The sequence below is a fragment of the Fomitiporia mediterranea genome, assembly GCF_000271605.1.
Source record: "Fomitiporia mediterranea MF3/22 unplaced genomic scaffold FOMMEscaffold_2, whole genome shotgun sequence".
Lineage (NCBI taxonomy): Eukaryota > Fungi > Basidiomycota > Agaricomycetes > Hymenochaetales > Hymenochaetaceae > Fomitiporia > Fomitiporia mediterranea.
In genome coordinates, this window is record NW_006760387.1 from 2,872,865 (window position 1) to 2,896,219 (window position 23,355).

The 23,355-nt window shown below is 46.8% G+C and overlaps 8 protein-coding genes across 8 annotated transcripts; 5 read left to right on the forward strand and 3 right to left on the reverse strand.

The window, feature by feature from the left end:
* Positions 1-833: 833 nt before the first annotated feature.
* On the forward strand, positions 834-2,285 carry FOMMEDRAFT_77120 (ornithine decarboxylase; the record flags this gene model as incomplete). Its single annotated transcript, XM_007262990.1, has 3 exons — positions 834-966; positions 1,030-1,773; positions 1,882-2,285. The coding sequence occupies 3 exons, from the start codon at positions 834-836 to the stop codon at positions 2,283-2,285; spliced, it is 1,281 nt and encodes a 426-aa protein (XP_007263052.1).
* Positions 2,286-3,701: 1,416 nt separating this feature from the next.
* On the forward strand, positions 3,702-4,400 carry FOMMEDRAFT_76786 (DNA-binding domain of Mlu1-box binding protein MBP1; the record flags this gene model as incomplete). The annotated part of the gene is made up of 5 exons (XM_007262991.1): positions 3,702-3,793; positions 3,853-3,950; positions 4,088-4,191; positions 4,251-4,273; positions 4,331-4,400. Coding segments are annotated over 5 exons (387 nt in total), but the record flags the coding sequence as incomplete, so codon positions are not given.
* Positions 4,401-7,349: 2,949 nt separating this feature from the next.
* Positions 7,350-7,603, reverse strand: FOMMEDRAFT_152100 (uncharacterized protein; the record flags this gene model as incomplete). Its single annotated transcript, XM_007262992.1, has 2 exons — positions 7,350-7,400; positions 7,454-7,603. The coding sequence occupies 2 exons, from the start codon at positions 7,601-7,603 to the stop codon at positions 7,350-7,352; spliced, it is 201 nt and encodes a 66-aa protein (XP_007263054.1).
* Positions 7,604-8,992: 1,389 nt separating this feature from the next.
* FOMMEDRAFT_117750 (SPX-domain-containing protein) lies at positions 8,993-13,091 on the forward strand. Its single transcript, XM_007262993.1, has 16 exons — positions 8,993-9,186; positions 9,240-9,290; positions 9,349-9,767; positions 9,817-10,225; positions 10,277-10,301; positions 10,358-10,819; positions 10,872-10,984; positions 11,035-11,226; positions 11,281-11,320; positions 11,372-11,422; positions 11,491-11,889; positions 11,941-12,114; positions 12,170-12,342; positions 12,402-12,492; positions 12,552-12,592; positions 12,653-13,091. Exons 1-16 carry the CDS (start codon positions 9,176-9,178, stop codon positions 12,657-12,659), a joined length of 2,658 nt encoding a protein of 885 aa, XP_007263055.1. The 5' UTR covers positions 8,993-9,175; the 3' UTR covers positions 12,660-13,091.
* Positions 13,092-13,137: 46 nt separating this feature from the next.
* On the reverse strand, positions 13,138-15,945 carry FOMMEDRAFT_17264 (uncharacterized protein). Its single transcript, XM_007262994.1, has 2 exons — positions 15,236-15,945; positions 13,138-15,176 (listed from the first exon to the last, which is right to left on the reverse strand). Exons 1-2 carry the CDS (start codon positions 15,847-15,849, stop codon positions 13,718-13,720), a joined length of 2,073 nt encoding a protein of 690 aa, XP_007263056.1. The 5' UTR covers positions 15,850-15,945; the 3' UTR covers positions 13,138-13,717.
* Positions 15,946-16,059: 114 nt separating this feature from the next.
* FOMMEDRAFT_165493 (RNase P/MRP, p29 subunit) lies at positions 16,060-17,537 on the forward strand (the record flags this gene model as incomplete). The annotated part of the gene is made up of 7 exons (XM_007262995.1): positions 16,060-16,134; positions 16,188-16,471; positions 16,527-16,693; positions 16,752-16,853; positions 16,908-17,194; positions 17,258-17,392; positions 17,464-17,537. The coding sequence occupies 5 exons, from the start codon at positions 16,060-16,062 to the stop codon at positions 17,147-17,149; spliced, it is 870 nt and encodes a 289-aa protein (XP_007263057.1). The 3' UTR covers positions 17,150-17,194; positions 17,258-17,392; positions 17,464-17,537.
* Positions 17,538-17,602: 65 nt separating this feature from the next.
* FOMMEDRAFT_165494 (NAD-binding protein) lies at positions 17,603-18,865 on the reverse strand (the record flags this gene model as incomplete). Its single annotated transcript, XM_007262996.1, has 9 exons — positions 18,572-18,865; positions 18,476-18,521; positions 18,303-18,416; positions 18,213-18,239; positions 18,093-18,158; positions 17,954-18,022; positions 17,849-17,886; positions 17,702-17,789; positions 17,603-17,646 (listed from the first exon to the last, which is right to left on the reverse strand). Exons 1-9 carry the CDS (start codon positions 18,857-18,859, stop codon positions 17,603-17,605), a joined length of 780 nt encoding a protein of 259 aa, XP_007263058.1. The 5' UTR covers positions 18,860-18,865.
* A 1,978-nt stretch (positions 18,866-20,843) lies between these two features.
* Positions 20,844-21,235, forward strand: FOMMEDRAFT_152105 (uncharacterized protein; the record flags this gene model as incomplete). The annotated part of the gene is made up of 2 exons (XM_007262997.1): positions 20,844-20,938; positions 21,043-21,235. 2 exons carry the CDS (start codon positions 20,844-20,846, stop codon positions 21,233-21,235), a joined length of 288 nt encoding a protein of 95 aa, XP_007263059.1.
* Positions 21,236-23,355: the final 2,120 nt, after the last annotated feature.

Here is a 23,355-nt window from a genome sequence, read left to right on the forward strand (position 1 = left end):
GTACGTCCAGCCCATGGCTCCGTGTCTCTAGCGTCATTATGTCAGAATACTAAGACACTCTATTTTCATTAATATGCAGGTGGTCATCTGTTCGAGGTCAGTTATATTAATTCCTTTCAAGTTCACGTACTAAGACTCTGCTTAACCTGCAGGCGAGCCCCCTTGACAGGACTAGCGTGGAGATTTACGACAGCACTCAAGTACTCTAGGACACCCTCCAACGCCCTCATTTTATCCACGTATAACCCCTCCGACCTTCTATACTCGATTTTTGCCTCGCCCTCACTGAGAGCGAGGACTACCACCGACTGATAAAGCTTCTTCAGTTACCGTCCTCTCCGCCCGGTTCCGCCTCTGCGACCGTGGCGGTTCAGGTTCGGTAATTCGGTGCTTAGCTCTAGGCGGACAAAAAGCTCAAATTTTCCGGCTCCGGAGGCCACATTCGACATAAACCACTGGCTCACTCACTGACGTCCTCTGAAGAGGAGCAAACACGCATAGACTTCGACTACGACGTCAAATTTCATTCTAAAGTAGCGTCGGTAGCGTCTGCTTCTAGCTTTACCTCCACGGTATCTATGTCGAAAATCGAGGTTCTGTCCGCTAGCGCGCATATTGAGTACGGAAATACTCAAGACGAGCCAACTGTGATTCGTACCCAAGAGGAGACTTTTGATACCGACGCCCGCTCTGTTGTTGACGGATTTCCCCCGAAACTGCATTTTACACCGCACACGCTGAACAACTGCCACGACGCCGACGATGATGTTGTCATTCCCCACCTACCACCATTGCTCCGAGGACACCCCGAAATTCATTTACGCAATGGAGTAATGAGAGCTTCGCGACTCTCGGCGCTGCATGAAACAGACGCAGAGAAGGCTTTCTTCGTCGCAGATCTGAGTTACGTCTATAAACAGCATGAAAGGTGGAAGAAATGGCTACCTGGTGTTGAGCCATTTTACGGTGTGTTGTATTTCTCAGCGTACTATTAAGGGGTCTTTGTCACTAAATTTTCTTGAAACATAGCGGTCAAATGCAACCCCGACCCATACGTTCTGCGTCTTCTGGCGGCGCTAGGCACTGGGTTTGACTGTGCTTCGAACAACGAAATTTCCCGCGTCCTGGATTTGGGCACCGTCGATCCTTCTCGTATTATTTTTGCCAACCCATGCAAGGCACTGTCCTTTATTCGCAGCGCTGCAAAGGCGGGGGTCGAAATGATGACCTTCGACAATGCCGATGAGCTCCATAAGATTGCGCGTACGCATCCACGTGCCAAGCTTGTCGTACGAATTCTCACGGATGATTCGAAGAGTTTGTGTGCCCTCGGGACTAAGTACGGAGCGCCGCTCGTCACGGTCCCAGGTCTCCTAGCCAAGGCTCGTCAGCTGAACCTCGACGTTATCGGTGTAAGCTTCCATGTCGGAAGCGGCTGCTACGACACATCAGCATTCTCAGATGCGATCATGCGTGCCCGGATGACATTCAATATGGGCAAGGAGGCTGGGTATGAATTTACCCTACTCGATGTCGGAGGAGGTTTTGAGGACTCGACCTTCGAATTGAGCGCGAAGGTCCTTTCTGACTCGATTGAGCATTATTTTCCAAACCGCGACTCGATCAGAATTATTGCAGAGCCGGGTCGCTTCTACGTGTCGGAGGCCTATCATCTGGCAGCAAACGTTATTGCGAGGCGTGCTCCCCTGGATGACGGGAATAATGAGGCCCACTCCGCCATTTCCGAAGACTCCAACACACCGGCTGTGATGTGTGCGTGCCTGAAATCTTACTTCCACCCCACCCCCTTTTCGGATTCTTTCATTTCCTCGTTTTTATGTTGCCTTTTTTTGGAACTTTCGCTCACACCGGTCTTTCCAGATTATATCAACGACGGCGTTTACGGTTCGTTCAACTGCATTCTATTCGATCATCAGATCGTGCATCCAAAGGTGCTTTCCCTAGGCGGCTCTTTCCACGTTCCGTCTTCGGAGCCACTTCGCACGAGCAGCGTATGGGGTCCGACTTGTGATTCAATTGACTGTGTCTGTCCAGTAACTCAGCTGCCCGAAAGCCTGTCTGTGGGCGACTGGTTAGTATTTGAGAACATGGGTGCATATACAGTGTGTGCAGCGAGTCAGTTCAACGGGTTTGAAGTCAGCAACGTCATATACACATCGGGAGGTGGACCAGGGTCGTCTGAAGTTCGTCGCGTACTCGCGGGGTCTTCCGTAATCCCGTCGGCCGGCGGTAGCGCGATCGGAGTCGACGGAAAAGCCGCATGATGAATGCGATTCGCGGGAAAGTCAACGGGACGGTGATACGACCGTATTCAGCATCTCAGTGTTTTAGACTTATGATAGATTATTTCCATTTGACAAACCTTACAAGGTGCAGGTTTTGGATAAAACAGATACTGCTTTTACTTTATTTACGTATGGACTAGTGGTTTATATTGTATAAAGAAGCGAGGAACTTATTTATACGGCTTGCTTTGCTTTTGTGGCCATTAGCATGTGGTTTGTGTCGCCGATCGTGTGTGTGTCACTGTGTGTGTGCCTGAAGCGAGAAATGCGGGATTAAATCGTCGATCAGAACAAGGATCTACCTTTTCCAAGGAACAAGGTCTTGCACACGGACAGCCATCGTTTGTGGGCGAAAATCCATAGACAACCCCTATCAGTGCGATTGATCGATGGAGCCGTGTGTATTCAGTCCCCCACTTTTCGAGAATTCGCGCTCACACTTTCGCACCCCTTCAAACACGCAAAGCTCGCAGGCTTTATTGGATAGCCGTTTCTTGGAAAGAAAAACACGTTTGACTGATTGTTCCGTACCCACAGCACAAAACAAAGACGGACAAGCAGAACATAACGGCGAGCATGCTGGCCGTGTGAGAGATGGGACAATGGGAGGAGACAGAAAATAAATTGGATATGAGGGTGACGAAATACCCACTCGTTTGGCTCGTTTTCGAGACACTTGTTTCAACGAGCCCCTGTATTATGTGTTACAAGTACACGCATAATTAGCAGCCAACGGAAGGAATACAGACACTTTATCTGGCGGAACGAAGGAGGCCACAGAAGTCGTTTCAGTAGGAGAAGAACCAGGAACGTCGAGTTTGTATTCGGTCTGCTCTGAACTCTCGTCCGTTGTGTTGTCATATTGGTGAAGCACACCTACTGTTGTGTTGCCATGCCTGGTGGCGCCCACTGTGGATGCAAAGAACGACCACCACGTGGGATTAGTGTGACAGAAAATGTGTCACACGTGGCATCGTGGGAAACTTATCCACGCGAGAGCCAAACTGTGTGCCTTCTTGAGCGAAGTCGATGATCGGTTTATTCAGATCTTCGGTTTGCCGTACGTATGAATTTCCGAGAATATGGAATTTTATCACTATTCTCCATTTTATTTGTTGTGACCCCGTCTCCGGTCATAATACTTCTTAGCCACGCTTCATCTTCACCCGCCCTCTCCCAGATGCCCATGTCCCTTTGCCAAGTGCGCTTCACCAGCGCAGTTCCATAGCATCATCCCCCCTCCACTCCCAGCCTTCCCGTTCCCTCCTCTCTATCAAGAACTCCCATGGAGCCTTCCTCCCATGGTCTACTCCAGGTAATGCGCCTTCCTACTTGAGCTCCGTCTGTCAGATTATTTACTTCCATCACGCGTCTACGTAGGATGCTGGTTCCCCGCCTGCGGCGGGACGCTTCCGTCCCTATGCAAGCACGAGGCATAGAGTGACTCGGGGCCGGTACATCACTTCAAATGACAGGCGCGGCTATATGTGAGCAACTCTACTGTATATTGTTCCGTAAACTTATGTGCAAGTTTCGGCGACGACAGTCCCGTCTATGAATATCCTCTTAATGGCCAATGGATCATGATGGACATTGATGATGGCTACATCCTTTGGACGGGTATTTGGAAAGGTGGGCGCCTCTGTTGCATCATTTCTTCACTTCTGTTGACCTGCCTGCCCACTTTTCCCCCCTCCTAGCGCTCGGGAACGCGAAAGGTAAGCGTATACAGTTTCCGATTTCGACCTTCATGCTCGAGCTAAATGCGCGAGATATTTTAGCCGATATTGTAAAGATGCTAGAATCACAGCCCGACCTCGCCCCACAGCTCCGACGAGTTCGTGGAGGCTATCTGAAAATACAAGGAACGTGGATGCCCTACGAGGTGTGTATGTTCCGCCCAAACCCGGCTAAAATACGCGCTAAAATCACATTTGCTTCTAGGTTGCTCTACGCTTGGCGAGACGGTCAGTATATGTGCTTCAGACTACTTTCAAGTGCAGTCATTTATTTCCTTGTTTCAGAGTGGCGTGGACGATTCGTGAAGACTTGATTCCGCTCTTTGGGTATGAATACAAAATTGCTTATCTTTAATGTGACTGATTTATGAATGGATAGGCCGACATTCCCTTCAACTTGCCTCACACCGGACCAACCTGGATATGGTCAGATCTTGGGCAACCAGCAGGGCAAAAGGCGTGGCCGGCGAGCTGCCGTACCTTTGCCTTTGTCGGCAGGTTTACCTCCGCCGCAACCTTCGGATATTGACACTTCGCAAGGAGATACAGGTCAGCAGACGCGGCAGCCTGGTCCGTCCTCGCTCCCCCCTCTTTCGGCAGTGGCCACCGGCGACCATCCCTCTCATCTGTTATCACCGTCGCAAATCGCAGGCCCATCGGGCACAAGACACGATGATTACCGTGACGAGGGACATTACCCTGCTGAAAGCTCTCGGAATAAACGCTATGCATTTGCTCCGATATCATCACACTTTTCGAGCCATACTGGACATGGGCACAATCCGCCATCTATGGCACCTCCACCACTTCCGCCATATGGCCAGCATAACACATCGACTAATCAGTATCTATCATCGTCGTCTGGTCCCATACGCGATCCCGCAACGGTCGGTGGAACCTCTGGTTCGCGCGAGCGCTTCTCACCATACCAGAACGTCGGAACGTCTCGCCATCGCCCAGGCAGCGCAATGAACTCCGCATTTAGGCGGCCGTCGCCTGTGGACCTGCCTCCGCTTACTATCCCCTCCTCACGACAACGTGCAGGATCAGTCGCGGACACAAGCACACGATCTTCGGATACAGCTTTGGTGCACGTCGCCTCTAACTCGGGGACATCGGTACCAGTTGGTAGCGCAGCAGCGGCGTCCAGAACCTTACCGACCGCGCCCAGCGAAATAATCAATCTACCGCCCATTCACACTCATTCTTCCGCGTTGTCCGACATATCACGGCGTCGTTCAAGCAGTTTCTACTCATCCGGAAGTGGGAGTGGGTATTCACTTCCCCCAATATCTACTCTCAGTAATCTACCACCTCCAAGCAGTGGCAGCTCATCTTACCAATTCGATTCGGCGGTCGTACTCAGGCGCCTCGCGCTCGATGACGAAACGCTCGGACGATCGCGGCAAGCTAGCTTCGATGTGGTTGGTGACAGCGAAGGTAGCCATAGAGACGACCGCGACGACGACGACTCGGATACAATCGATCCCCCTACCGAGGAGCAGTTGTGGAAGAGACGCCGGTCGCTATCTGAGCCTCCGTCGCAACCGTGCGTAGCGACAGTTCACCTCTTCTAGACCGATCATGAAATTCCTTATTTTTTCCTCTTTTTTCCGTTGTGCAGAGATACTTTTCCGACGTCACAATCTGCATGGTCTGCTGCACCAGACATTGGTTTGAATCCTTCTTCCGGCATCCTACCACCACGCGTCCCGTCCAGCCCTTTCCCCGCTTCAGCGGTCTTTACAAGAAAGGAAGTGAATCGCCAAGGAGCATGGAGTCCACCAATTCCGTCGAGTCGGAGTGGCCCACCGATTGAGCACTACCAAGACCTGCATCCTTCAAAACGCCTGAAAGGCGAATCGACTCCTGTCGCTCAAGAAGTTCATGCATCATCATGTATGTCAGTCATTTTTCCTCATGTTCAAACTCATGTTTATATTTAGATTACAGTTGCGTCTTTGTCTCGCATTGAGCCATCGAGAGAACAGTATGGAGTGACACCCTCCGATGACATACGAAATCGGGATGTTTTGGACGAAGTTAGCCGGACGCCACGCTCTTTTACTGCCTCCATGCCAGCTGCACCCTGGCGGCCGCACACCGAATCACGAACGTCTTCGCCGTTGGGATACCACACATACGAAGGGAACCAGTCTCTACACATGCACCGTCCGCAGCAACCCGGTATTGAGTTCTCGACTTACCGTTTTGGTGCCAGTAGTCCTTCTAGACGGGAAGACGCGCAGTCTTTGACGCCTCCAGGTGGTCGAGGGAGTCGGAATGACAGGGCACCGGCGGACAGCTTCCATTCTCCTTCCCCTCGTTTGGAGGACCAACTAAGCAAGGGCAGCTGATGACTTATGTTGTCATCGAGGCCATCGGGTTAAAGAATTCAGTGCTCTGCACTGGAGACCTCGAGTCTTCGCGAATGTCATGGTTTCTTAATGTGCTTCCCATATTTCTTTACTCGCTCGACCAGATCAGTTGACTTGCTTTCGGAACGTTTGCCCTATCTTGTGCATCTGTTGTGCATGGAGTAGGCAAAAGGCCTTGCTATCACCTCACGGAGCCAATAGAACAACCTGTAGCAATTTGTGCCCTTGCGGCTGTCAAACAGGTTTCAGAGTTGTATCCAAAGGATCTAATTGTTTGTTTACCCTTTAATTGTTTATGCATTTGTATACATATCATTGCTCTTTACTTTCTTTTCTTGGTCCATAATTTTGATTACAACCTGATATTCTCGAACTTTAACCGGAATCTCCTTACGGATATACCTCTTCGGATTTGGGTGTACCCCTTACTATTAATCCGGCGACGGCCCTTCTATCACTTCCCGCATCCAGGAGCATGACTTTCTTCTAATTTCGTTGTCCCTGTAGCCTTTTACCAACTTAAACCATTCAGGTCACTCGCCACTACTTGACTGTATGTTCGTTCGTTGGTTCTTTATTCGGAGCACTGAAGTGCTGGTACCTTTGTTAGGATTATTCATCCCTGATTTCCACGTTCCAGGTCTTGGTTGATAAACCAACGCTATCCGAAACCGCCTAGCCGGGCGAAGTTGCCTAGACGTGACTAGGAAGTCTTTCAATGCGTTCACCTCCTACCATCAAAGGGACATCGATATTACGGACTCTTGGGACATTACCTAGCTTCCATCTTACAGAAACACTTCACGTTCTTTCTAATTATTTTCGCCGGATCGGACTCTCATCTATACCGGATGTCATCCCACATGAAGCTATGTAACTAGTGCTTGTGTATAATCTTGGTATTTCAGCAGTGTAAAGTTCTAGGGTCATCGGACTTCTTGAGCCGCTAGCTCCCCTTCGTAAAGAGTTCGATGTTCCTTGCCAGGTCAGAATAAGCGAGAACAATAACGAGCGGGTTTTAATGGCTAACGGAAGACGGAACGGACCCAGACTGATCGAGAATTTCTCGAATGCTGAAAACGTGCCATACGTTTACCTCCACTGCGTGCGAGGCGGACATCGAGATCTTAAGAGGTAAATTCCCATCAATGATCTTCTCCGCTTCCTCGACCTCGGCCATGTGTCATTCCCATGAACGTCCAGCGGAGCTCTATCAGAATCGCTAGACGCCCACTTACCATCATTTCGACAAAATAAACTTCGGCCGCTCAAACTGCTTGTGAAGATGTGGAGATGCAAGTGGAAGAGGAGATATCAAGCACCGAACCCTACTAAGAAACGTGCCGTTACTGTAGTCCCATGAAAGTAATTCGGAGACTCAAGCAAACGCTGACATGAAGAGGTGACAATTCGAGTCGGGTGAAACGGACCTCTGTTATATCATGATGCTGAAATGATAATCGGAGGAAGCTGCTTCGCATTGACTGTCTTCGCACCTCCTATGCCTCGGTCCTGGCTTATTGTCTTGAGCGTCCTCGAGAGAATCTTGTGTTGAATTCCTTTCAGCATGCCGAATGGGGTTCTTGGTAAACATCTTTTTCACAAGAACTTTGCGGCGGCACTTATTAAATTCTTTCTCTACTCACCGGAATTATCCTGAGGGGTCGTTCAGTCCACGGAGTCATGTTGTTCCCGATGCCGACGCACTGGTTGCAGCCAGAGATAATAATGGCAGTAAGCAGAGAGAGATACGGATCACGCAAGAGAATCCGACCACACTTCCTACGTTAGCATTTGAATACATAGAAAGCTTCTTCTGCCGCGCCTCCCTGTTTCCACTAGCTGCGGATAAACGAACCCAAGCGAAAGGGCGGGATAGTTCCTACTGTTCATTTCCAGCATCCCGAGGTGATGGGAGTAGGATTCTTGCCGTTTAGAACCGGCTAGAGGGTCCATTTCAGGAAACGTCGAAGATCGAATATCCTATGGCAGCATGTGTACACAATACAGCTAGAGAAGAGTCTGCTTCGAATCGGAAAATGCACATACAGAAGGTTCAGTAAGCGGGCGCGCGATAACCGTGCGACGTAAATACTTGAAGTCACCACGCTTACCTCCGTCTACCTGTTACTTCGAGAAGCGACCTCATTTGGCATAGACCAAGTCCAAACCATTGGCTTCCACACTGCCCTCGCACACAGTCGCCTATAAATGACTAGATCACAGAAAGCACAAGTGACTAGCCAGTCGGCCTACACAGCAACTCGGAGTGGTGTTCCGTGTCTGGACAAGCCCATCTCAGATAACAGAAAACATACAGGTGGCCTAGACTGAGGGAGACAACCACATTGAGAAGTACTTTTAAGCTGCGGTGCTATGACGAAGGAGCCTCGGCAAGTGGTCTGTACAGTACAAGGCTTTTTTCCTTCCTTTGAATTTTAGCTGCACACCTGGCATTTCCTAATATGGTAGTATAGTCTATCACGTGACTAAGCGATCACTGCAGTGCCGCTGGTGTATGGGCAAAGTACATGAGCCAGTTGTGCTGCTCTGTTTCCTTCTGTCATCACTCGTCGAACAAACGTGAGCATTTTCCGAGTAGTAGAGCATCATTACGCTTCTTGGGAGACTGTGGAGCCGTAGAAGGCAGAGTGCTTCTTACGGCACAGATCACGACTATCGGGCGGAGGCGATTCAGTTACAGCCCTTGCAGCAGCAGAACTCATTGCCTGACTATTCTCGGTCTGAAATAATGAAGTTTAGGCAAGCAACACCTCCAAATAATGCTATGATGTGTATGATGACAGCCAGGACAGCAACTCTCTTAAGTTTAATGCTGTGGCGGATTGGTGGGACGAATACATCGCGTGAGGTCATTTCAAACAAATAACAGCGTTATTAATTCTAATAGGGATGCATCCCCAGATATTCAGCTCTGAAGAAGAGTATATATCAGCTTGAGAAGAGACAACATGAACTTCGAAGCCAACACCCTGACGACATCGAGTCCAATGAGCGTTCAGCTCTAATGGGCCATGACGGGTCTTCACCAACTGATAGCTTCTTCGTCCCACTTCTGGATAAAGAACTGCAGAAAATAACCAAGTTCTATGAGGCGCAGGAGCGCACGCTCTTAGCAGACCTCGAAGGTCTAGAAGAGCTGGTTAAAATGAAGGATGAGGAGAACGTTTCTGACGACCGATACGTGGATGAAGAGGACGACGATGACGATGATGACGATGACGATCGGAACAGGAAGTCTCTGAGCCGAGAGAGGGGAAATAAGCGCCCCATATCGCCCCGCAGACGTACAAAGTCTGACGGAAGGATGCATCCGCCGCCTGGTGCGTTGCGAGCTAAGTTATCATGATTCTCTAGACTAATCTTTATTAGCTGGCCTAATTGCGTCAATGTCTCAGGACTCAGCAAGATCAAAAACTTTACGCCGACTTAGCGTATCCTCGAGTGAAGACAATTATGATCTGGAGGCCAGCCTTGCATCTCTTACTCAAATTCCGGAGGGCAATGCGATAGGGTCTAGTACAGGCGACCTCCGTGGGTCGTCAACTTCCCCAGCACGTGCACGAACTGCTTTGGCTAACATTTTTAACGTCGTGAAACCCACGGGAAGCGTACGTTCTTCGCTTATTGGGAAGGACACGATTTGGACGTCGAAATCGAGCTATGCCTTCGATACCCGGGCCCTCTTCAAGAGGCGAATAACTATTCTATATAACTCACTTACGTCTTTGAGGGCGTACGTGGAATTGAATTATTCTGGTTTCCGAAAAATTCTTAAAAAGTACGAAGATTCAAATCTTCTGTGTATTCTTGAACTTATTTTGTACCGCAGGTACGACAAGATTACATACAGTGAAGTAAGGTTTATCACGTCTCCCCCATTTGCTCGTCTGAAGGTCGACTATCGTTATAGCTCAAAGATCATTACATGCATGATGTAGTTGAGGATGCATACCCTTTCCGACAGGTTACGAAAGATAGATTGAATAATGCCATTAACCGTCTAGTCCTTCTGTACGCGAAGTGCATTACTCGCGACGATGTATTGGCAGCAGCACGCCAACTTAAAGTATTCCAGCGCGAACACATTGCATGGGAAAGAGACACTGTGTGGCGCACGATGATCAGCCAAGAACGGCGTGGTGCGCACGACGGACAAGTGAAGGCACTCGGCGGACATGTTGAACAGGAGGAAAGTGCGGCACTGACCCTTCCCACTCCAGTTGGACGGCTCAGGTTTACGGCCAAAGCCGCCTTTTTCGTCGCAGCTGTTATTGTCTTCATAGTGCTGTTGAATAGCCGAATTTATCCCAGCACGGAAGCAAATAACTGCTTCGCGATACTCGTATTCAGCACTGTACTGTGGGCGACTGAGGTGTGTTTGTGTTCTCGTGATTTCCCTGTTTTTGAATTAAAGTTTGCTTCAGGCAATTCCATTGTTTGTAACGTCCATACTTGTACCGCTGCTCCTCGTCATTTTCCGCGTCTTTATCTCGACCGACGGTCAGGGAACCCGTTTGACGACTCCGGAAGCAACGAAGTGCGTGTATGTTATTTTGTCTGAGTGTTAAATACTCACAGAATTGCCAGATTTGTTTTTTCGCAGATGTTCTCGCCAACAATCATGCTTCTAATAGGGGGTTTCACTATCGCCTCGGCATTAAGCAAGACAAATATCGACCGCGTCATAATTACACGTTTATTGAGTCTGGCTGGGACAAAGCCGAGTATTGTTCTTCTGGCATTTATGGGTGTATCGTGTTTCGCAAGCATGTGGATAAGGTAGGTTTGAAACTTACCCTTAGTCTTATTTACTAACCCTCGTAATTATTTCAGCAATGTGGCCGCCCCAACGTTATGTTTCACCTTGATTAAAGTGAGTTTTATTTCTAATAATGAACATCTCTTTGTACTTACCGCCCTTCAGCCGATTCTTAGGAATTTGCCTCCGAAAGCCAGCTTCGCACCCTGTTTGATAGTAATAACGCCCTAGTCTTCTGTCTGATTTGAGTTTAAACTTATGCACATGCTTTTGTCTACTTTCAGATGGGGATTGCTCTAGCGGCTAATATTGGAGGACAAAGTTCGCCGATTTCTTCGCCACAGAATTTAATTGCTCTGGATGAAATGGATGAACCTCTTGACTGGAGCCAGTGGTTTGCTGTCGCCTTGCCGGTATCAGGCATTTCAATCTTACTCATCTGGCTGTTGCTTCTGACGAGCTATTCGCCCTCTCGTACTGTGGACGGGGAAGATCTCGTAATTAAAGAGATACGACCTACAAGGGAGAAGTTCACTCTGAAACAGTACTGGGTGACATTCGTGTGTATCTTCACAATAGTACTATGGTGCATCGAGAAGAAGATAGAAAGTTTCATTGGTGACATGGGTATCATCGCCATAATACCTATCGTCACATTCTTCTCTACTGGCGTGCTGCGGAAGGTATGAAACCCGGCCGCTTACACGTTTCAAGGACTAATTTGTTGTACGAAGGATGACTTTGAACAATTCCTATGGACCGTCGTATTTTTGGCCATGGGAGGCATTGCTCTCGGTAAAGGTGTGACAAGCTCCGGTCTGCTAAGCATCCTGGGCGATGGGATCCGAGACACCATGGGCGGACGTCCCTTGCCAGAGGTGGTTTTGGCGCTAACATTTGTTGTCCTGGTGAGCCTGTCGGGGAAGCCAAGTCGCCACCCAAAATTCACGCGCACCATCGCAGGTCATTTCTACCTTTATCAGCCACACTATTGCCAGCGTCCTCTTAGTACCGATCGCTAAAGAAGTGGGGAACAACTTACCCGGTAATCACCAACGCCTGCTCATATTCCTTACGGGACTTGTTTGCTCCACCGGCATGGGTATGCCTGTGTCTGGATTCCCGAACCAAACGGCGTACGTACAAAGTTCACGAATCCTCTCGATCAAACTTTTTAAATACCTTTACGTTTCAGAGCAACACAGGAGGACGACCTGGGTCAATTGTACTTATCAAACGTTGACTTTTTGAAGAACGGCGTTCCTGCGAGCATAATTTCGGCTTTGGTAAGTTCTTTGACGCTTCCTTTGTTCATCTCCAGCGCGTATTTTGACATGTTCTAAAGGTGGTTGCTACGGTTGGCTACGGCTTGATGCTCGCTTTGCAGTATGTCCTTACTCTTCCGTCTTTGGAACATCTGAACCTTATCTTGCGAATTCGAATCAGCCTGTAACGACCGACGTCGAGGCGAGCAACCGTCGTAATAGAGAAGCCTCGACCTTCGTTAACGACTAAGTAACTAACTCCTGTATCACCTCCTCCCTTCGGCAAAGGGGGCTCGAACATTGGCGGGAGCTTCTCGATGCACGTTTTCGACAACCATGTAGACGCGGAAATTCCGCATTTATCTATTTTTGGATGCTGCGTTTGAGCTTGGCAGATATATTTACGTTCCACGTTGCTTGATGCTGTTTTTCTGCTTCACGACCGTGACTTTTAACGCTTAGACGTTTCAAATACTCGTGCTCGACAACGTGCTTTTTATTTACATGCTCTCGTAGGCGGGATAGCATTCACGTACTAATTATCAAAACAAGAAAAGGCCTATTTCAAATATATAGATAGTACAAGGTCATACAGGGCTTGTACTATACGTACAAATTGCAAGATGAGACACAGAACAGTGGCATGTCGATGTCGTGAATGGTCGTGTAAAGGCATTCGTTAGTGGTCGTGAAACATGAGTTACTGGTCAAGATAGGGGGGACAATCAGAGAGATTGAAACTTAATGAGTAAGACGTGGGTATTAACGAGCGACCCGAGAACCCGAGAGCGGAAAAAGCAAGACAGGGCGGAGATAGCAAGGGCATAGGCGTGCATCAATGCCGACATACGACGTATAGCGAGGGAACCAAAATAAGATAGGCGACAAAAAGGAAAGGAACGCGGTAAAACCGATGTTCCTGCCCTTCCCCTCGCAATTTAAATACTTTTCTCAATAGCGGGGGGCTAGGTAGTGGGGTTAAAATGGAAGCGCGGAAGTCGAAGACGATCAAAGATACGGGGAAGGAAGATGGCCCAACGAAGCAATGCCGGTGAAGTGGGCGCGCTGCCAAACTGAACGAACGAGCGCGAATAGAGCGCTGCAACATAGCAGAAAGTCCGAGAGGCAATATAAAGCACTGAGTAGAGCATGTTGATCGCGTATGGCTGTTGACACCGGGTATTGGCAATGAATGGTATCAATTAAGTTGTTCCGGGGGGAGTGCTGATCTTAGGTGAGGAGATGATTAAGGCTTCTTTCCCGCCAGACGCTTCAATATTGTGGAGAGAACGACGGCACAGACACCAAAGCCGACCATAAGGACGTAAGACCGAATTCCATTCTCAATCGGATCCCATTCATGGCCGTCAAAATACCTTCGCCAGTCAGATCCGTCATCAGGGTGTGGGGAAACCAAGTGGTCGGAGTCTTGAACGCTGGCCGAAGAATGTTGTGATATCGGTGTAGAAGCTGAAGAACACTCTATGGTGCCAGCGGCGCCGTCTGTCTGAGTAAGCTTCGATTTTTCGGACGGAGAGCCGAGCTCCATGCTTTCTTGATGAACTTCCACTTGGATAGATCTTGATTCCATTGAAATTACAGGCACGGGAACTGGTGCGGGTGCGGATGCGGGATGAGTGTCGGTCCCAATGCCTTGTGATCGGTGTTCTACGTGTGCCTGCTCCGCGTCTTTCTGTTCCAGAATGCTAAGCTTCTCCTCAACTTCAGCGATTCGCTTTCTGAACTGTTCCAGCAGAGATAAGGCTTTCTCTAGCGAGTCAGGATCATCTGACACAGCTGCGTCGGCGTCTCGATCGTCAGTCCGAGCGGCAGCCGGCTCCGGAACCTCCACATTAGTCTGTGTGCTCCTGTCCACCTTCTCAACGACCCGGAACGGCGATGTACTAAGGATCGGTGATGGCACACTCGACTTGGCTGGAGAAGGGAGAGGACGCGAGGGTAGGGGACGAGCGAATATGTCCCTAATCTGCTTATGCGTCTCTGCTTTACGGGCATCACTTGTTTTACCGCTACCAGACCGAGAATTTCCATAATGCTCAAAGATATCGCCGTGAGTACCAGACATCTTGTCTTCGTTCTCCGGACTAATGCGCTTAACGGTTTCACCAATGTTTATGTCCTCCCAAGCCTTAGCACCCCAACTATCGGACATCGAAAAGGAATTCGAATTAAGTAAATCCTCGACTGACGGTTCTGCTTCGCGACTGGCGACTTCGTCGCTCCCATGTTTCGCATGAAGTACATCTACAGGCGGGACAGTTGGCACAGGTAAAGGTCGTTTCGCGTATTTACGCGAATTGCGATCTTCAATGTCACTGGCCTCCGACCCGCTTGCGAACGCTGCTTCCTCATCGGCCCAAGCGCTAGGGATAACATCGCCTTCACTCGTGGAACTTCCGTGGTTGCTAAAGCTCGATCCGGAGCTAGACGTACGCTCGAGGCTTGCGATGAGTCCACGAACGCGACCTTTCCGCTCGTTCGTCTTATTAGGAGTTGACTCTTGTGAGCCAGATATTTCGTCAATAGAAGACGAAGAAGAATTGAAGCAGTTTCTGTAAGGTAGAACCCGCGACGACTCATTAGCATCATCCTCGATACCCCAGATACGTCCTTTCAAAACGTTCTGACGGAGGTTTCGGGAGGCATTAAGTAGTGCCTCACGCCAGAGATTGTTGATCCCCATTCTATCAATATAAGTTGCTTAGATTAGCTAGAAAATAACCGCAAGAGAACAAAAGCTTACGACTCGAGATCCTGTTCATTGAGACGGAGGAACGACCGACCATTGAGACGAGCTTCCTTGACGAAAGCCGCGATGTCCTTCGCAACCTGAAGCGGCAAAGGCAATACTTCGCCCGACCTCACACGAAGAGCAGTTATCAAGTAAGAAGCAAGCTGAGAAGTTGTCCAGACTCTCGGATTGGAAGGAAGCTCATCAACTTTCACCGGGGAGGGTGGGGGCGGGTTCGGTGTACTCGGGAGTGTATCTGCCCTCGCTCTCACCGACACTGACGGAAAAACCAATTCTTCTGACGACGTGTAGCCATGTCCCTTATAATTCTTCGTGGGTGACGATTCCAATGAAGGTGGTATAGGGAGAGGCCTTGGAGAAGGGCGAGATAAGTCTGACTTGCTGTGCCGATGCTTAGCAGTTGTTCCGCCGGGACTCGGTGTATTGGGTATATAAACGTGTTGATGAGATGCCGCATATCCAGTACTATTCGAACGCGTAAGGATCGCGCTCGATGTTGTCTTGATGGCGTAAGGATACCGATTGGGCGTCGACGACGTATTGCTTCGTTCGCCCACGACGGGGAACGATTTCTTCTCCGGAGAAGTTGCAACCGCTGAAGACATGTTTGCACCGCAAGACCGCGCAAAGCCGAAATCACAGCCTATCGTCTTGCTTTAGGCTGTACAACGACGAGCCTTGGCCTTGAGAGTGCTTGCGGTCGTGGTGGACGTGGACGAGAACCTGAAAGACGACACGGAGAAGTCCCAAATGGGGCCCCTGAGTGTCTGTGTATGCATGACCTCATCTCAGCGCACGTTTCCCTCGTTTCTTCCATGTCCTCAAATGCTCCCGGTCCGTCTAAACAGTCTCTTAATCCATATCAGACTTTTCCATCAACAAACACCAAAGTATGTGTGGAAAATAGGAGAAAAAGAATGATTTTAATGGTGACATTTCACAGAATGAACGGCTGAAATTTTCTTCAGCTCAGCCATTCGTACCGACCTTCGTAGAATCTCACCTCAGCAAGTCAAGAAATCTCGATCCAAAGGCTCTCTACGAAAACAGAGTCAAAAACAAGCCTATTCTTCTTGAGAACCCTGCCCGTGACAGTCGACTCAAACAACAACGCGAGGAGACAAAGAGTCGCCGAGCGAAGGAACGAGAACGAAAGAAGTTGGGATTGATCAGTAAGAAGGAGGCGAGGTTTAAGGCGCTATGGAGATTCGAGAAATCACAGAGGAGGTTCGCTTTTGTACTCGCATGTTGCGAAAATATGAAAGCTCATTATGAAGAACAGATATGAACTGTTTGTTCCGCTCCATCATTTATGGCTGGGCTACATGTCTGAATTGCTCGGACTCGGTCCTCTCCCTACAAAACTGCCCGAAAATCCATCAATGCCGAACTCTGCATCTATGCATCCAAAACTCGTGAAAGCAGATTTCCATGGTTCTATACTTAGAGGTAAGTGATGAAAACAGTTTAAGTTATGTTACCTGCATGTTAACTTCTGAACATTCAGTGAAGCAAGCGAAGAATCCATGCCTCGTGGGATTATCAGGAATAGTAGTTCACGAGACTGAGAATGCCTTCAAAGTTATATCCATAAAGGATCAATTGAAACGTAGGTCATGCACCATTCGTTTTTTTGTAAAGTTTCTCACCAGTCTATGCCAAGTGATCCCAAAGCAAGGCTCCATTTTCACATTCAGGATACCTTTATACGACGTACGTTCCCTCGTGTCAACTCCATCATCAAGTGGGCAATCAGATGATAGAAGTGCTGCATTGGGATCCCAAACGTTGGATCTGAATGCTATTCCTCAAATGGAGTTTGAATTGTACGGAAACCAGTTCAGGTTCCGTGCAGCGGAGCGGGCAGGAAGGAAGTTCAAACCGAAGGACACGATTGAACTATAACTTAGCAAGGCGCTTTATGTGTTCGCGTATTTTGTGTCAGAGTATGTGAGTGGCACGGTTGAATTCTGCAGGCTGATGCTAGATTGAACATGACCGTACCAAATCTAGATCTCTCAGTGAATTAAAATCGGGCGAAGGCAGTTCGGCCTTCGACTATCGTTCAACTCATGGCTGCCACTCATTGAACTACATATTCAATATGCACTAGCCTAACAACAGAAGAAGCCCGTTGCTCATATATCTGTGCGGTTACTTTCCATCGTTTTAAGGAGTTGGACATGCTCAATTGAAATGGCGGTCTGCATTCGATCCAGAACTGTCAAGACAATGCAAGATATAATTGGTAACAGGCATATATTCTACTTCCGATAAGAATTCGGGCATCAGTATAAATGGACAACTCGCAAACAAGGACCTGAACTGCGTTGTGTAACGCCCCGGAATTAGGGACACTTAATCAAAATGATAGCTACCTCCATCGATGGTGATAGTCTGACCTGCAAAGAGCAGACACAACTCAGTACTGTGAATAAGACGTGAAATGGCACATACCATTTACGAAATACGATTCTGGCTTCGCGAGGTAAGAAACTAAGCCTGCGATAACCTCTGGTTTCGCGATCTGCCGGACGCTCACGGTCTATGGAGATAACCCAGTGAGTGCAGAAGTTTTATACGTCTTCCTTTTATTTGGCTCACCGCCTTTCCCGCAGCTTCATCTTCAATAACCTCATTGGCTAGGAAGAGTCACACGTCAACAGGTGTGCGTGTCAAAGTAATTAGGAATTTGAATGTGAGACTTACCCATAGGTGTATGAATGATTCCAGGAGCATATGCATTGGCCGTGATTCCGTACTTACGCAGATCGATTGCTTTATCGTAAGATCAAGGGATGAAAGTGAGTGTATTATTTTTAGTGCTGTAATAACTGCAGCAGCTTACAGGCAGACTGAATTAGGCCTCGAACTGCGAACTTCGAAGCTGAATAAGCTGATACATTACCCAAGCCTGTCTGAAAATTAAGCAGACAGTATCGGAGGAATACAAGAAAATTCTCAGTACCCTGCTTGCCTGCAGCCGAACTCGCCGCTTGACATGGTACAATTATATAAGTAAGATGCTGGTGCAAGATCTTCAATGTGCGTGGCGAACCTATTAGTCGTCCACCGCGTCTTTGCTTTACCATTTGCAAAGCCGCATGCTTGAGACAGAGAAAAACTCCGCGGACGTTGACGTCGAAAACATCGTTAAACCTCTCGACAGGGACTGACGTGAGGAACACATTCATGAGTTCGTGCATACAGGTATCAATAATTCAAACCTACGTTCAAGGAATTCGCTGATGAAGAAGACCCCTGCATTCGCAACCATCTGCGTGACGGGTTAGATGCAGACTAAATATTACAGTAACGGCCACTAACAATATCTACGCTCCCGAGGTCGCGAACTGTACTCTCGACTAGAACGACGACATCAGGTTCAGAGGATACATCACCTGGGACAGCAATTGCACGTCGACCCTTCTGGCGAACTTCTTCAACGACAATATCCAGTTCTTTCTGCTTTGCGGGTATATCGTTGACAGCGACGTCAAAGCCGTCATCTGTTAATCTGCGAGTGATAGCATAACCTATTCCTTGTGCACCACCTGTGACGATTGCAACCTTTGGTGCATAGGTATCAAACGAGATTTGCGGGGCCGAACTCATTGCAGACAGGAGGAATGATGGGATATAGTCGAGCAAGGTCGATTTTCATCCCAGTTTATATATGCTTTCAGACCTTGGAACTCGAGTTATACTTAGTTATGTCGGAGGCTTGAAAGCCAAGGAACTCGTCGATTTCACGGCATAGCCCAAGCGCCGAGAATTCCGGCTAGATTGATGCATCTTGAACCTTGAACATAGCAATCTGATCATGATCAAGCATATGATAACGATTGGGTATTAAAAAGACACATAGTGTCTGTAGAAATATACCAGCGCACCCAAAAGAAGTGACTTTGCTTTCTCGGGAGACAGCATTTAGATGTGAAGGATAATGTGGTTGAATTGGGGTTACCTGCTATATGCTACCGTCCATTCTAATGAAACAATCAACTGTTCGCTGTCTTTAAGAAAAGTTGCTTCGCGAAATGCCTCTCAGCATAAGCAATTTAGTTACTGCAGACCGATAAGCTGGGATTGCTTGTCGCTGGAGAATATCGATTTCCTGCAAGACTGCCTAAAAATCCAACTAAAACAAACTCTACATTTGTTCACAATACAATCATGAAAGTGTATTCTCATGTCCTATATTTGGAGGCAGTTGAAATAATGATACAGACTGTTATCTTCATGTCAGCTTGTGACCATCCGGTGAAAGGGGAATAAGCCCTGGATGCATTCAAAGTCATAACCATCAAGAACTGTTTGAAATGTAAGGTATATGTCATGTTGTTTCTCAAAAAAGTTGATAACAAAGTGCCATTTTTGTATAAATGATTTCTTCATGCAATATTACAGTAACAGGTGTTCATATCGCGTTATTCGGCAACTCGGAGGGGTAACTCACACATGGCTGTTTGAACGACTCCAGGGGCATATGCATTGGCTGTGATTCCATACTTACACAGGTCGATTGCTTTATTGTATAGGAATCAAGGGGAAAATAAATTTATGAATTATTACTGTGATGGAATGCTGCAACAACTTACATGCAGACTGTATCAAGCCACGGACTGCAAACGTCAGGGAAAAGTCCATTTTCTTATATAGCTTTATAGTTCTTATATAGTAGAATACACATTATTTATAAATTATATAGTAACTGTAAGAATTTTAATAAGGTTATAAAGTAAAGATAATTCTTATACATCTTATAAAGGTTCTAAAAGTATTATTAATGAATATAATACAGTATATGTATTATAATAGCTTTATATATTGAGTAAATATATTTTAACAAAAATATATTGAGAGTAAATACTTTATTATAGTATTTTACTTGAAGAAAAAGACTTGTGTCTACTATATAATATAATATAAAAGCATTTTCTACACTTATAATGTGTACTAAAGTTCTATTAATGTTTATAATAAATAGAAACTCTGTTTGAGAGGTTATAAACTTAATAAATGTATAGTACTCAAATGTAACATGTATATTATAATAGTATAGTAAATATAAAGTGAGTTACTTAGCTTATGTAATGGTTGAATATCACATGGGACTTTACTTAAATCTTGAGTGCCACACTCGCCCTCGTCGCTTGCCTTTGACCTCTGCCTACCCTCAACCCTCTGCCCTGTGAATGGTGGCACTCGTCGCTTTTGTTCCCTCCAGTCCAGTCCTCTGCTTGCCAGCAGGCACACTGCCTGCAACTATGTAGACAATAAACATCGCTGCACTCGTCTCTCTAATCAGTCGTTGTGATGCCTGTGTTGAGCTCAGATCCTGCAACGACACAACCCAGTACCATACCATACCATACCATACTATACAGCTGACTTCAGCGTCCCCTTCCGCCTTCAACATAAAGTGTAAGCAGCCAGTCCATTTCATAATAAGCACCACAATAGATGCTCATCTCTCTCTCCCCAACTTTTTTGTCTCCCTTCTGCTCCTCTGCAGTTGCCTCTCCTTCGTTGTCCTCCTTTTCTTTTAGTTTGCCTTCCTTTTTGAATTTGCATTCGTGCATCCGCATTGTTTCCAATGCTGAACGATTTCTTCAATAATTCCATGCATTCACATACTTCTTCTCGCTCTGCAGCACAAGCAACAATCGGCAAGCACACGCTTGCAACAATGTCTATGTACAACCACTCCCAAGGTGCAATCCTCTCTCCGACCCCTCACGTACTTTCCTTCCCCACCTGCCATTCCATGCTTGACATGCATTTACATTACCTAGTGCCGGTCATGACACTGTTTCGAATAACAGAAGCAGTGGCCCACCACTCACCCCTCCTGAGCTGAGTCCGTCCACACCTTCCACTTCTCCTCCTCCCTTCGAGCCAGAACGTCCCAGAGATACACCTTTGCAGTCATCCCCAACAACTCAGTTCACTGTACCTCTGATTGAAAGACGTAGTCAGAGCATGTAACGTGCAGGTACAAACACAGCTTTGCCTGCAGCCCAAATCATCTCGTTCAACACTCTGGATCACGACCCCGGTGCACCGCTCACACTCGCTACACGCCATTGCAATACATCCATCTCTTTGCTCCAGTTAGCTACTCACATCAATGCTAATACTCATGCTCACACCTTTAGCCAGACAGTCTCACAACTTCTCTCACAAGCACAACCTCAACCTACACAACACGTACAACCTTACAACTGACAGGCACACACAATTCAACTTGCAGGGACTGAGCAACGACTAAGTCTTAGTGACTAAGACCACATCAAACGACCCAAGAACACATTCATTGTCTTCTGTTACAAATGCTGTTTGAAAAAGAACGAGGCAGAGGCTGCACTACCTGCAGAAGACAACCTGGTCACACAACATCAGTGTTGAGCTGACCTCTCCAAAACGATCTCATACCAATAGTGTTTGCTGTTTGTAGAGGAATGTAAATACTGGGGCAAACTTGCAAAGCAGAGGAAGAAAGAGCATGAGGAGATGAATACCCATGGTATGTCTATCAGTTGTTGTGATTTGTGTAACCTCTGAGGTTACACACATGACTTTAGTTAAGTATATAAAGGGCTATTTGTAGACACTTAGAGATTATCTTTGTACTTGCTCCTGTACTTAGGTCAACCTCTCCAATCCTAGGTCTTTGCCTGTTCTGTGTTCTTGAGTGAGGCTCCAGTCTTTACACTTTTTTTTGAACATTACAAAATTTGGGGATTACCTCTCATCTACTGCCTTTCACTTGTGCTACCAGATTGTTAGCCTCCCCCTAGCTTCCCCCTACACATTTACTATCTACTTTACATTTACAGTACTCTATAGTGAGACCCTAGTTAATTATGAGTGTCACAAATACTATACAGATATCCTGTTCTCTTTTAAGAGCTTATGAGAAGATTGTTACCACCTGCTAGCCAACCTTCAATCTCCTAACAGACCCTTATTAGAGGTCTCAGGCTTCTAGGAGAATGTGCCATAAAGATTGTATATGGTTGTACTAGAGTAGAGTGTATTGTGTGTTATTGTGAGTCTGGTCAGCTGTCTACAATTAAGGTTCTACTACTTAAGAATATACTTTACTGTACTACTTTAAGTAGATTATCTACAGACTTACTCTTACTCATAACCTTTCTGTCACTTGTCATAATCTTAAACTAGTGTTTAGAAACAAGCTGTAGAAGCCCCTACTATCCTATTCCTAAAATTGTTCAAGGAGAACACTATCTTAGTACTACTACTAAGATTAGAAGCTACTGTGTAATTACTCCACCAGAACACTGTCAAGAAACAAGCTACAGAAGGACTCACTGTCCTAGTCCTGAAATTATACAAGGAAGTACTATCTTAATACTGTTACTAATATCTGGAACTGTAGTATAATTCTCTTTAGGAGCTACAGGTTCTATACTGACAGATACTATTTCTACTAGTACAACAGATGTTACAATTAAGCTATTAACTACTACTACTAGTATAACAGATGTTACAATTGAGCTATCAACTATACTATATTTGTTGTATACTTGTTATACTTACTATAATGTGTATCTCTCTATTGTTAAAGTGTTTGTTAAGACAGTTTATTCCTTACTATACTATCTCTTACTCTGTCACTGTCTAGTATTTACTATTATTGTCTACTGTCTACTAAGAGTATAAAGTCCCTTTTCCTTCCCTTCCTGTTTCCTAGAGTATAAAGCCTCTTTTCTAGTCATAGACCTAGTCAGAGTACTAAGCCCCTACTAGTGTCAATTCTAGTCCTAAACATATTGTTAGTAACAGTATAGAGGGGACCTGAAGGCTTAGTGAGAGGACCCAGGCTATAACTATCCTATACAATAGAAATACAGAACACAAGTACTGAAACATAGTTAGAACTTGTAGAACAGGTAGAGAGAGAGAGTGAGACAAGAGTAGAGTATATAGAGTAAGCTTAAGAGTACAGGACTACCTAGAGTAGACAAGATCAAGACTACAGGACTAGTCTAATCTTATACACTTATATATACTAAACTATATAAGAGTACTCAGAGAGTATGAGCTACTAAGAATGATAAGCTACAAAGAATGAAAGAAAGGAA

What these genes read in the sequence shown, in the direction of transcription:
- FOMMEDRAFT_117750 (XM_007262993.1), top strand. An exon ending in TTCCGAAAAATTCTTAAAAA is followed by an intron (nt 10,226 to 10,276) that starts GTACGAAGATTC and finishes TTTGTACCGCAG; the next exon opens with GTACGACAAGATTACATACA. An exon ending in ACAAGATTACATACAGTGAA is followed by an intron (nt 10,302 to 10,357) that starts GTAAGGTTTATC and finishes CTATCGTTATAG; the next exon opens with CTCAAAGATCATTACATGCA.
- FOMMEDRAFT_17264 (XM_007262994.1), bottom strand. Translation starts at nt 15,849, where the DNA reads ATGTCTTCAGCGGTTGCAACTTCTCCGGAGAAGAAATCGTTCCCCGTC. An exon ending in AATGAACAGGATCTCGAGTC is followed by an intron (nt 15,177 to 15,235) that starts GTAAGCTTTTGT and finishes TTATATTGATAG; the next exon opens with AATGGGGATCAACAATCTCT.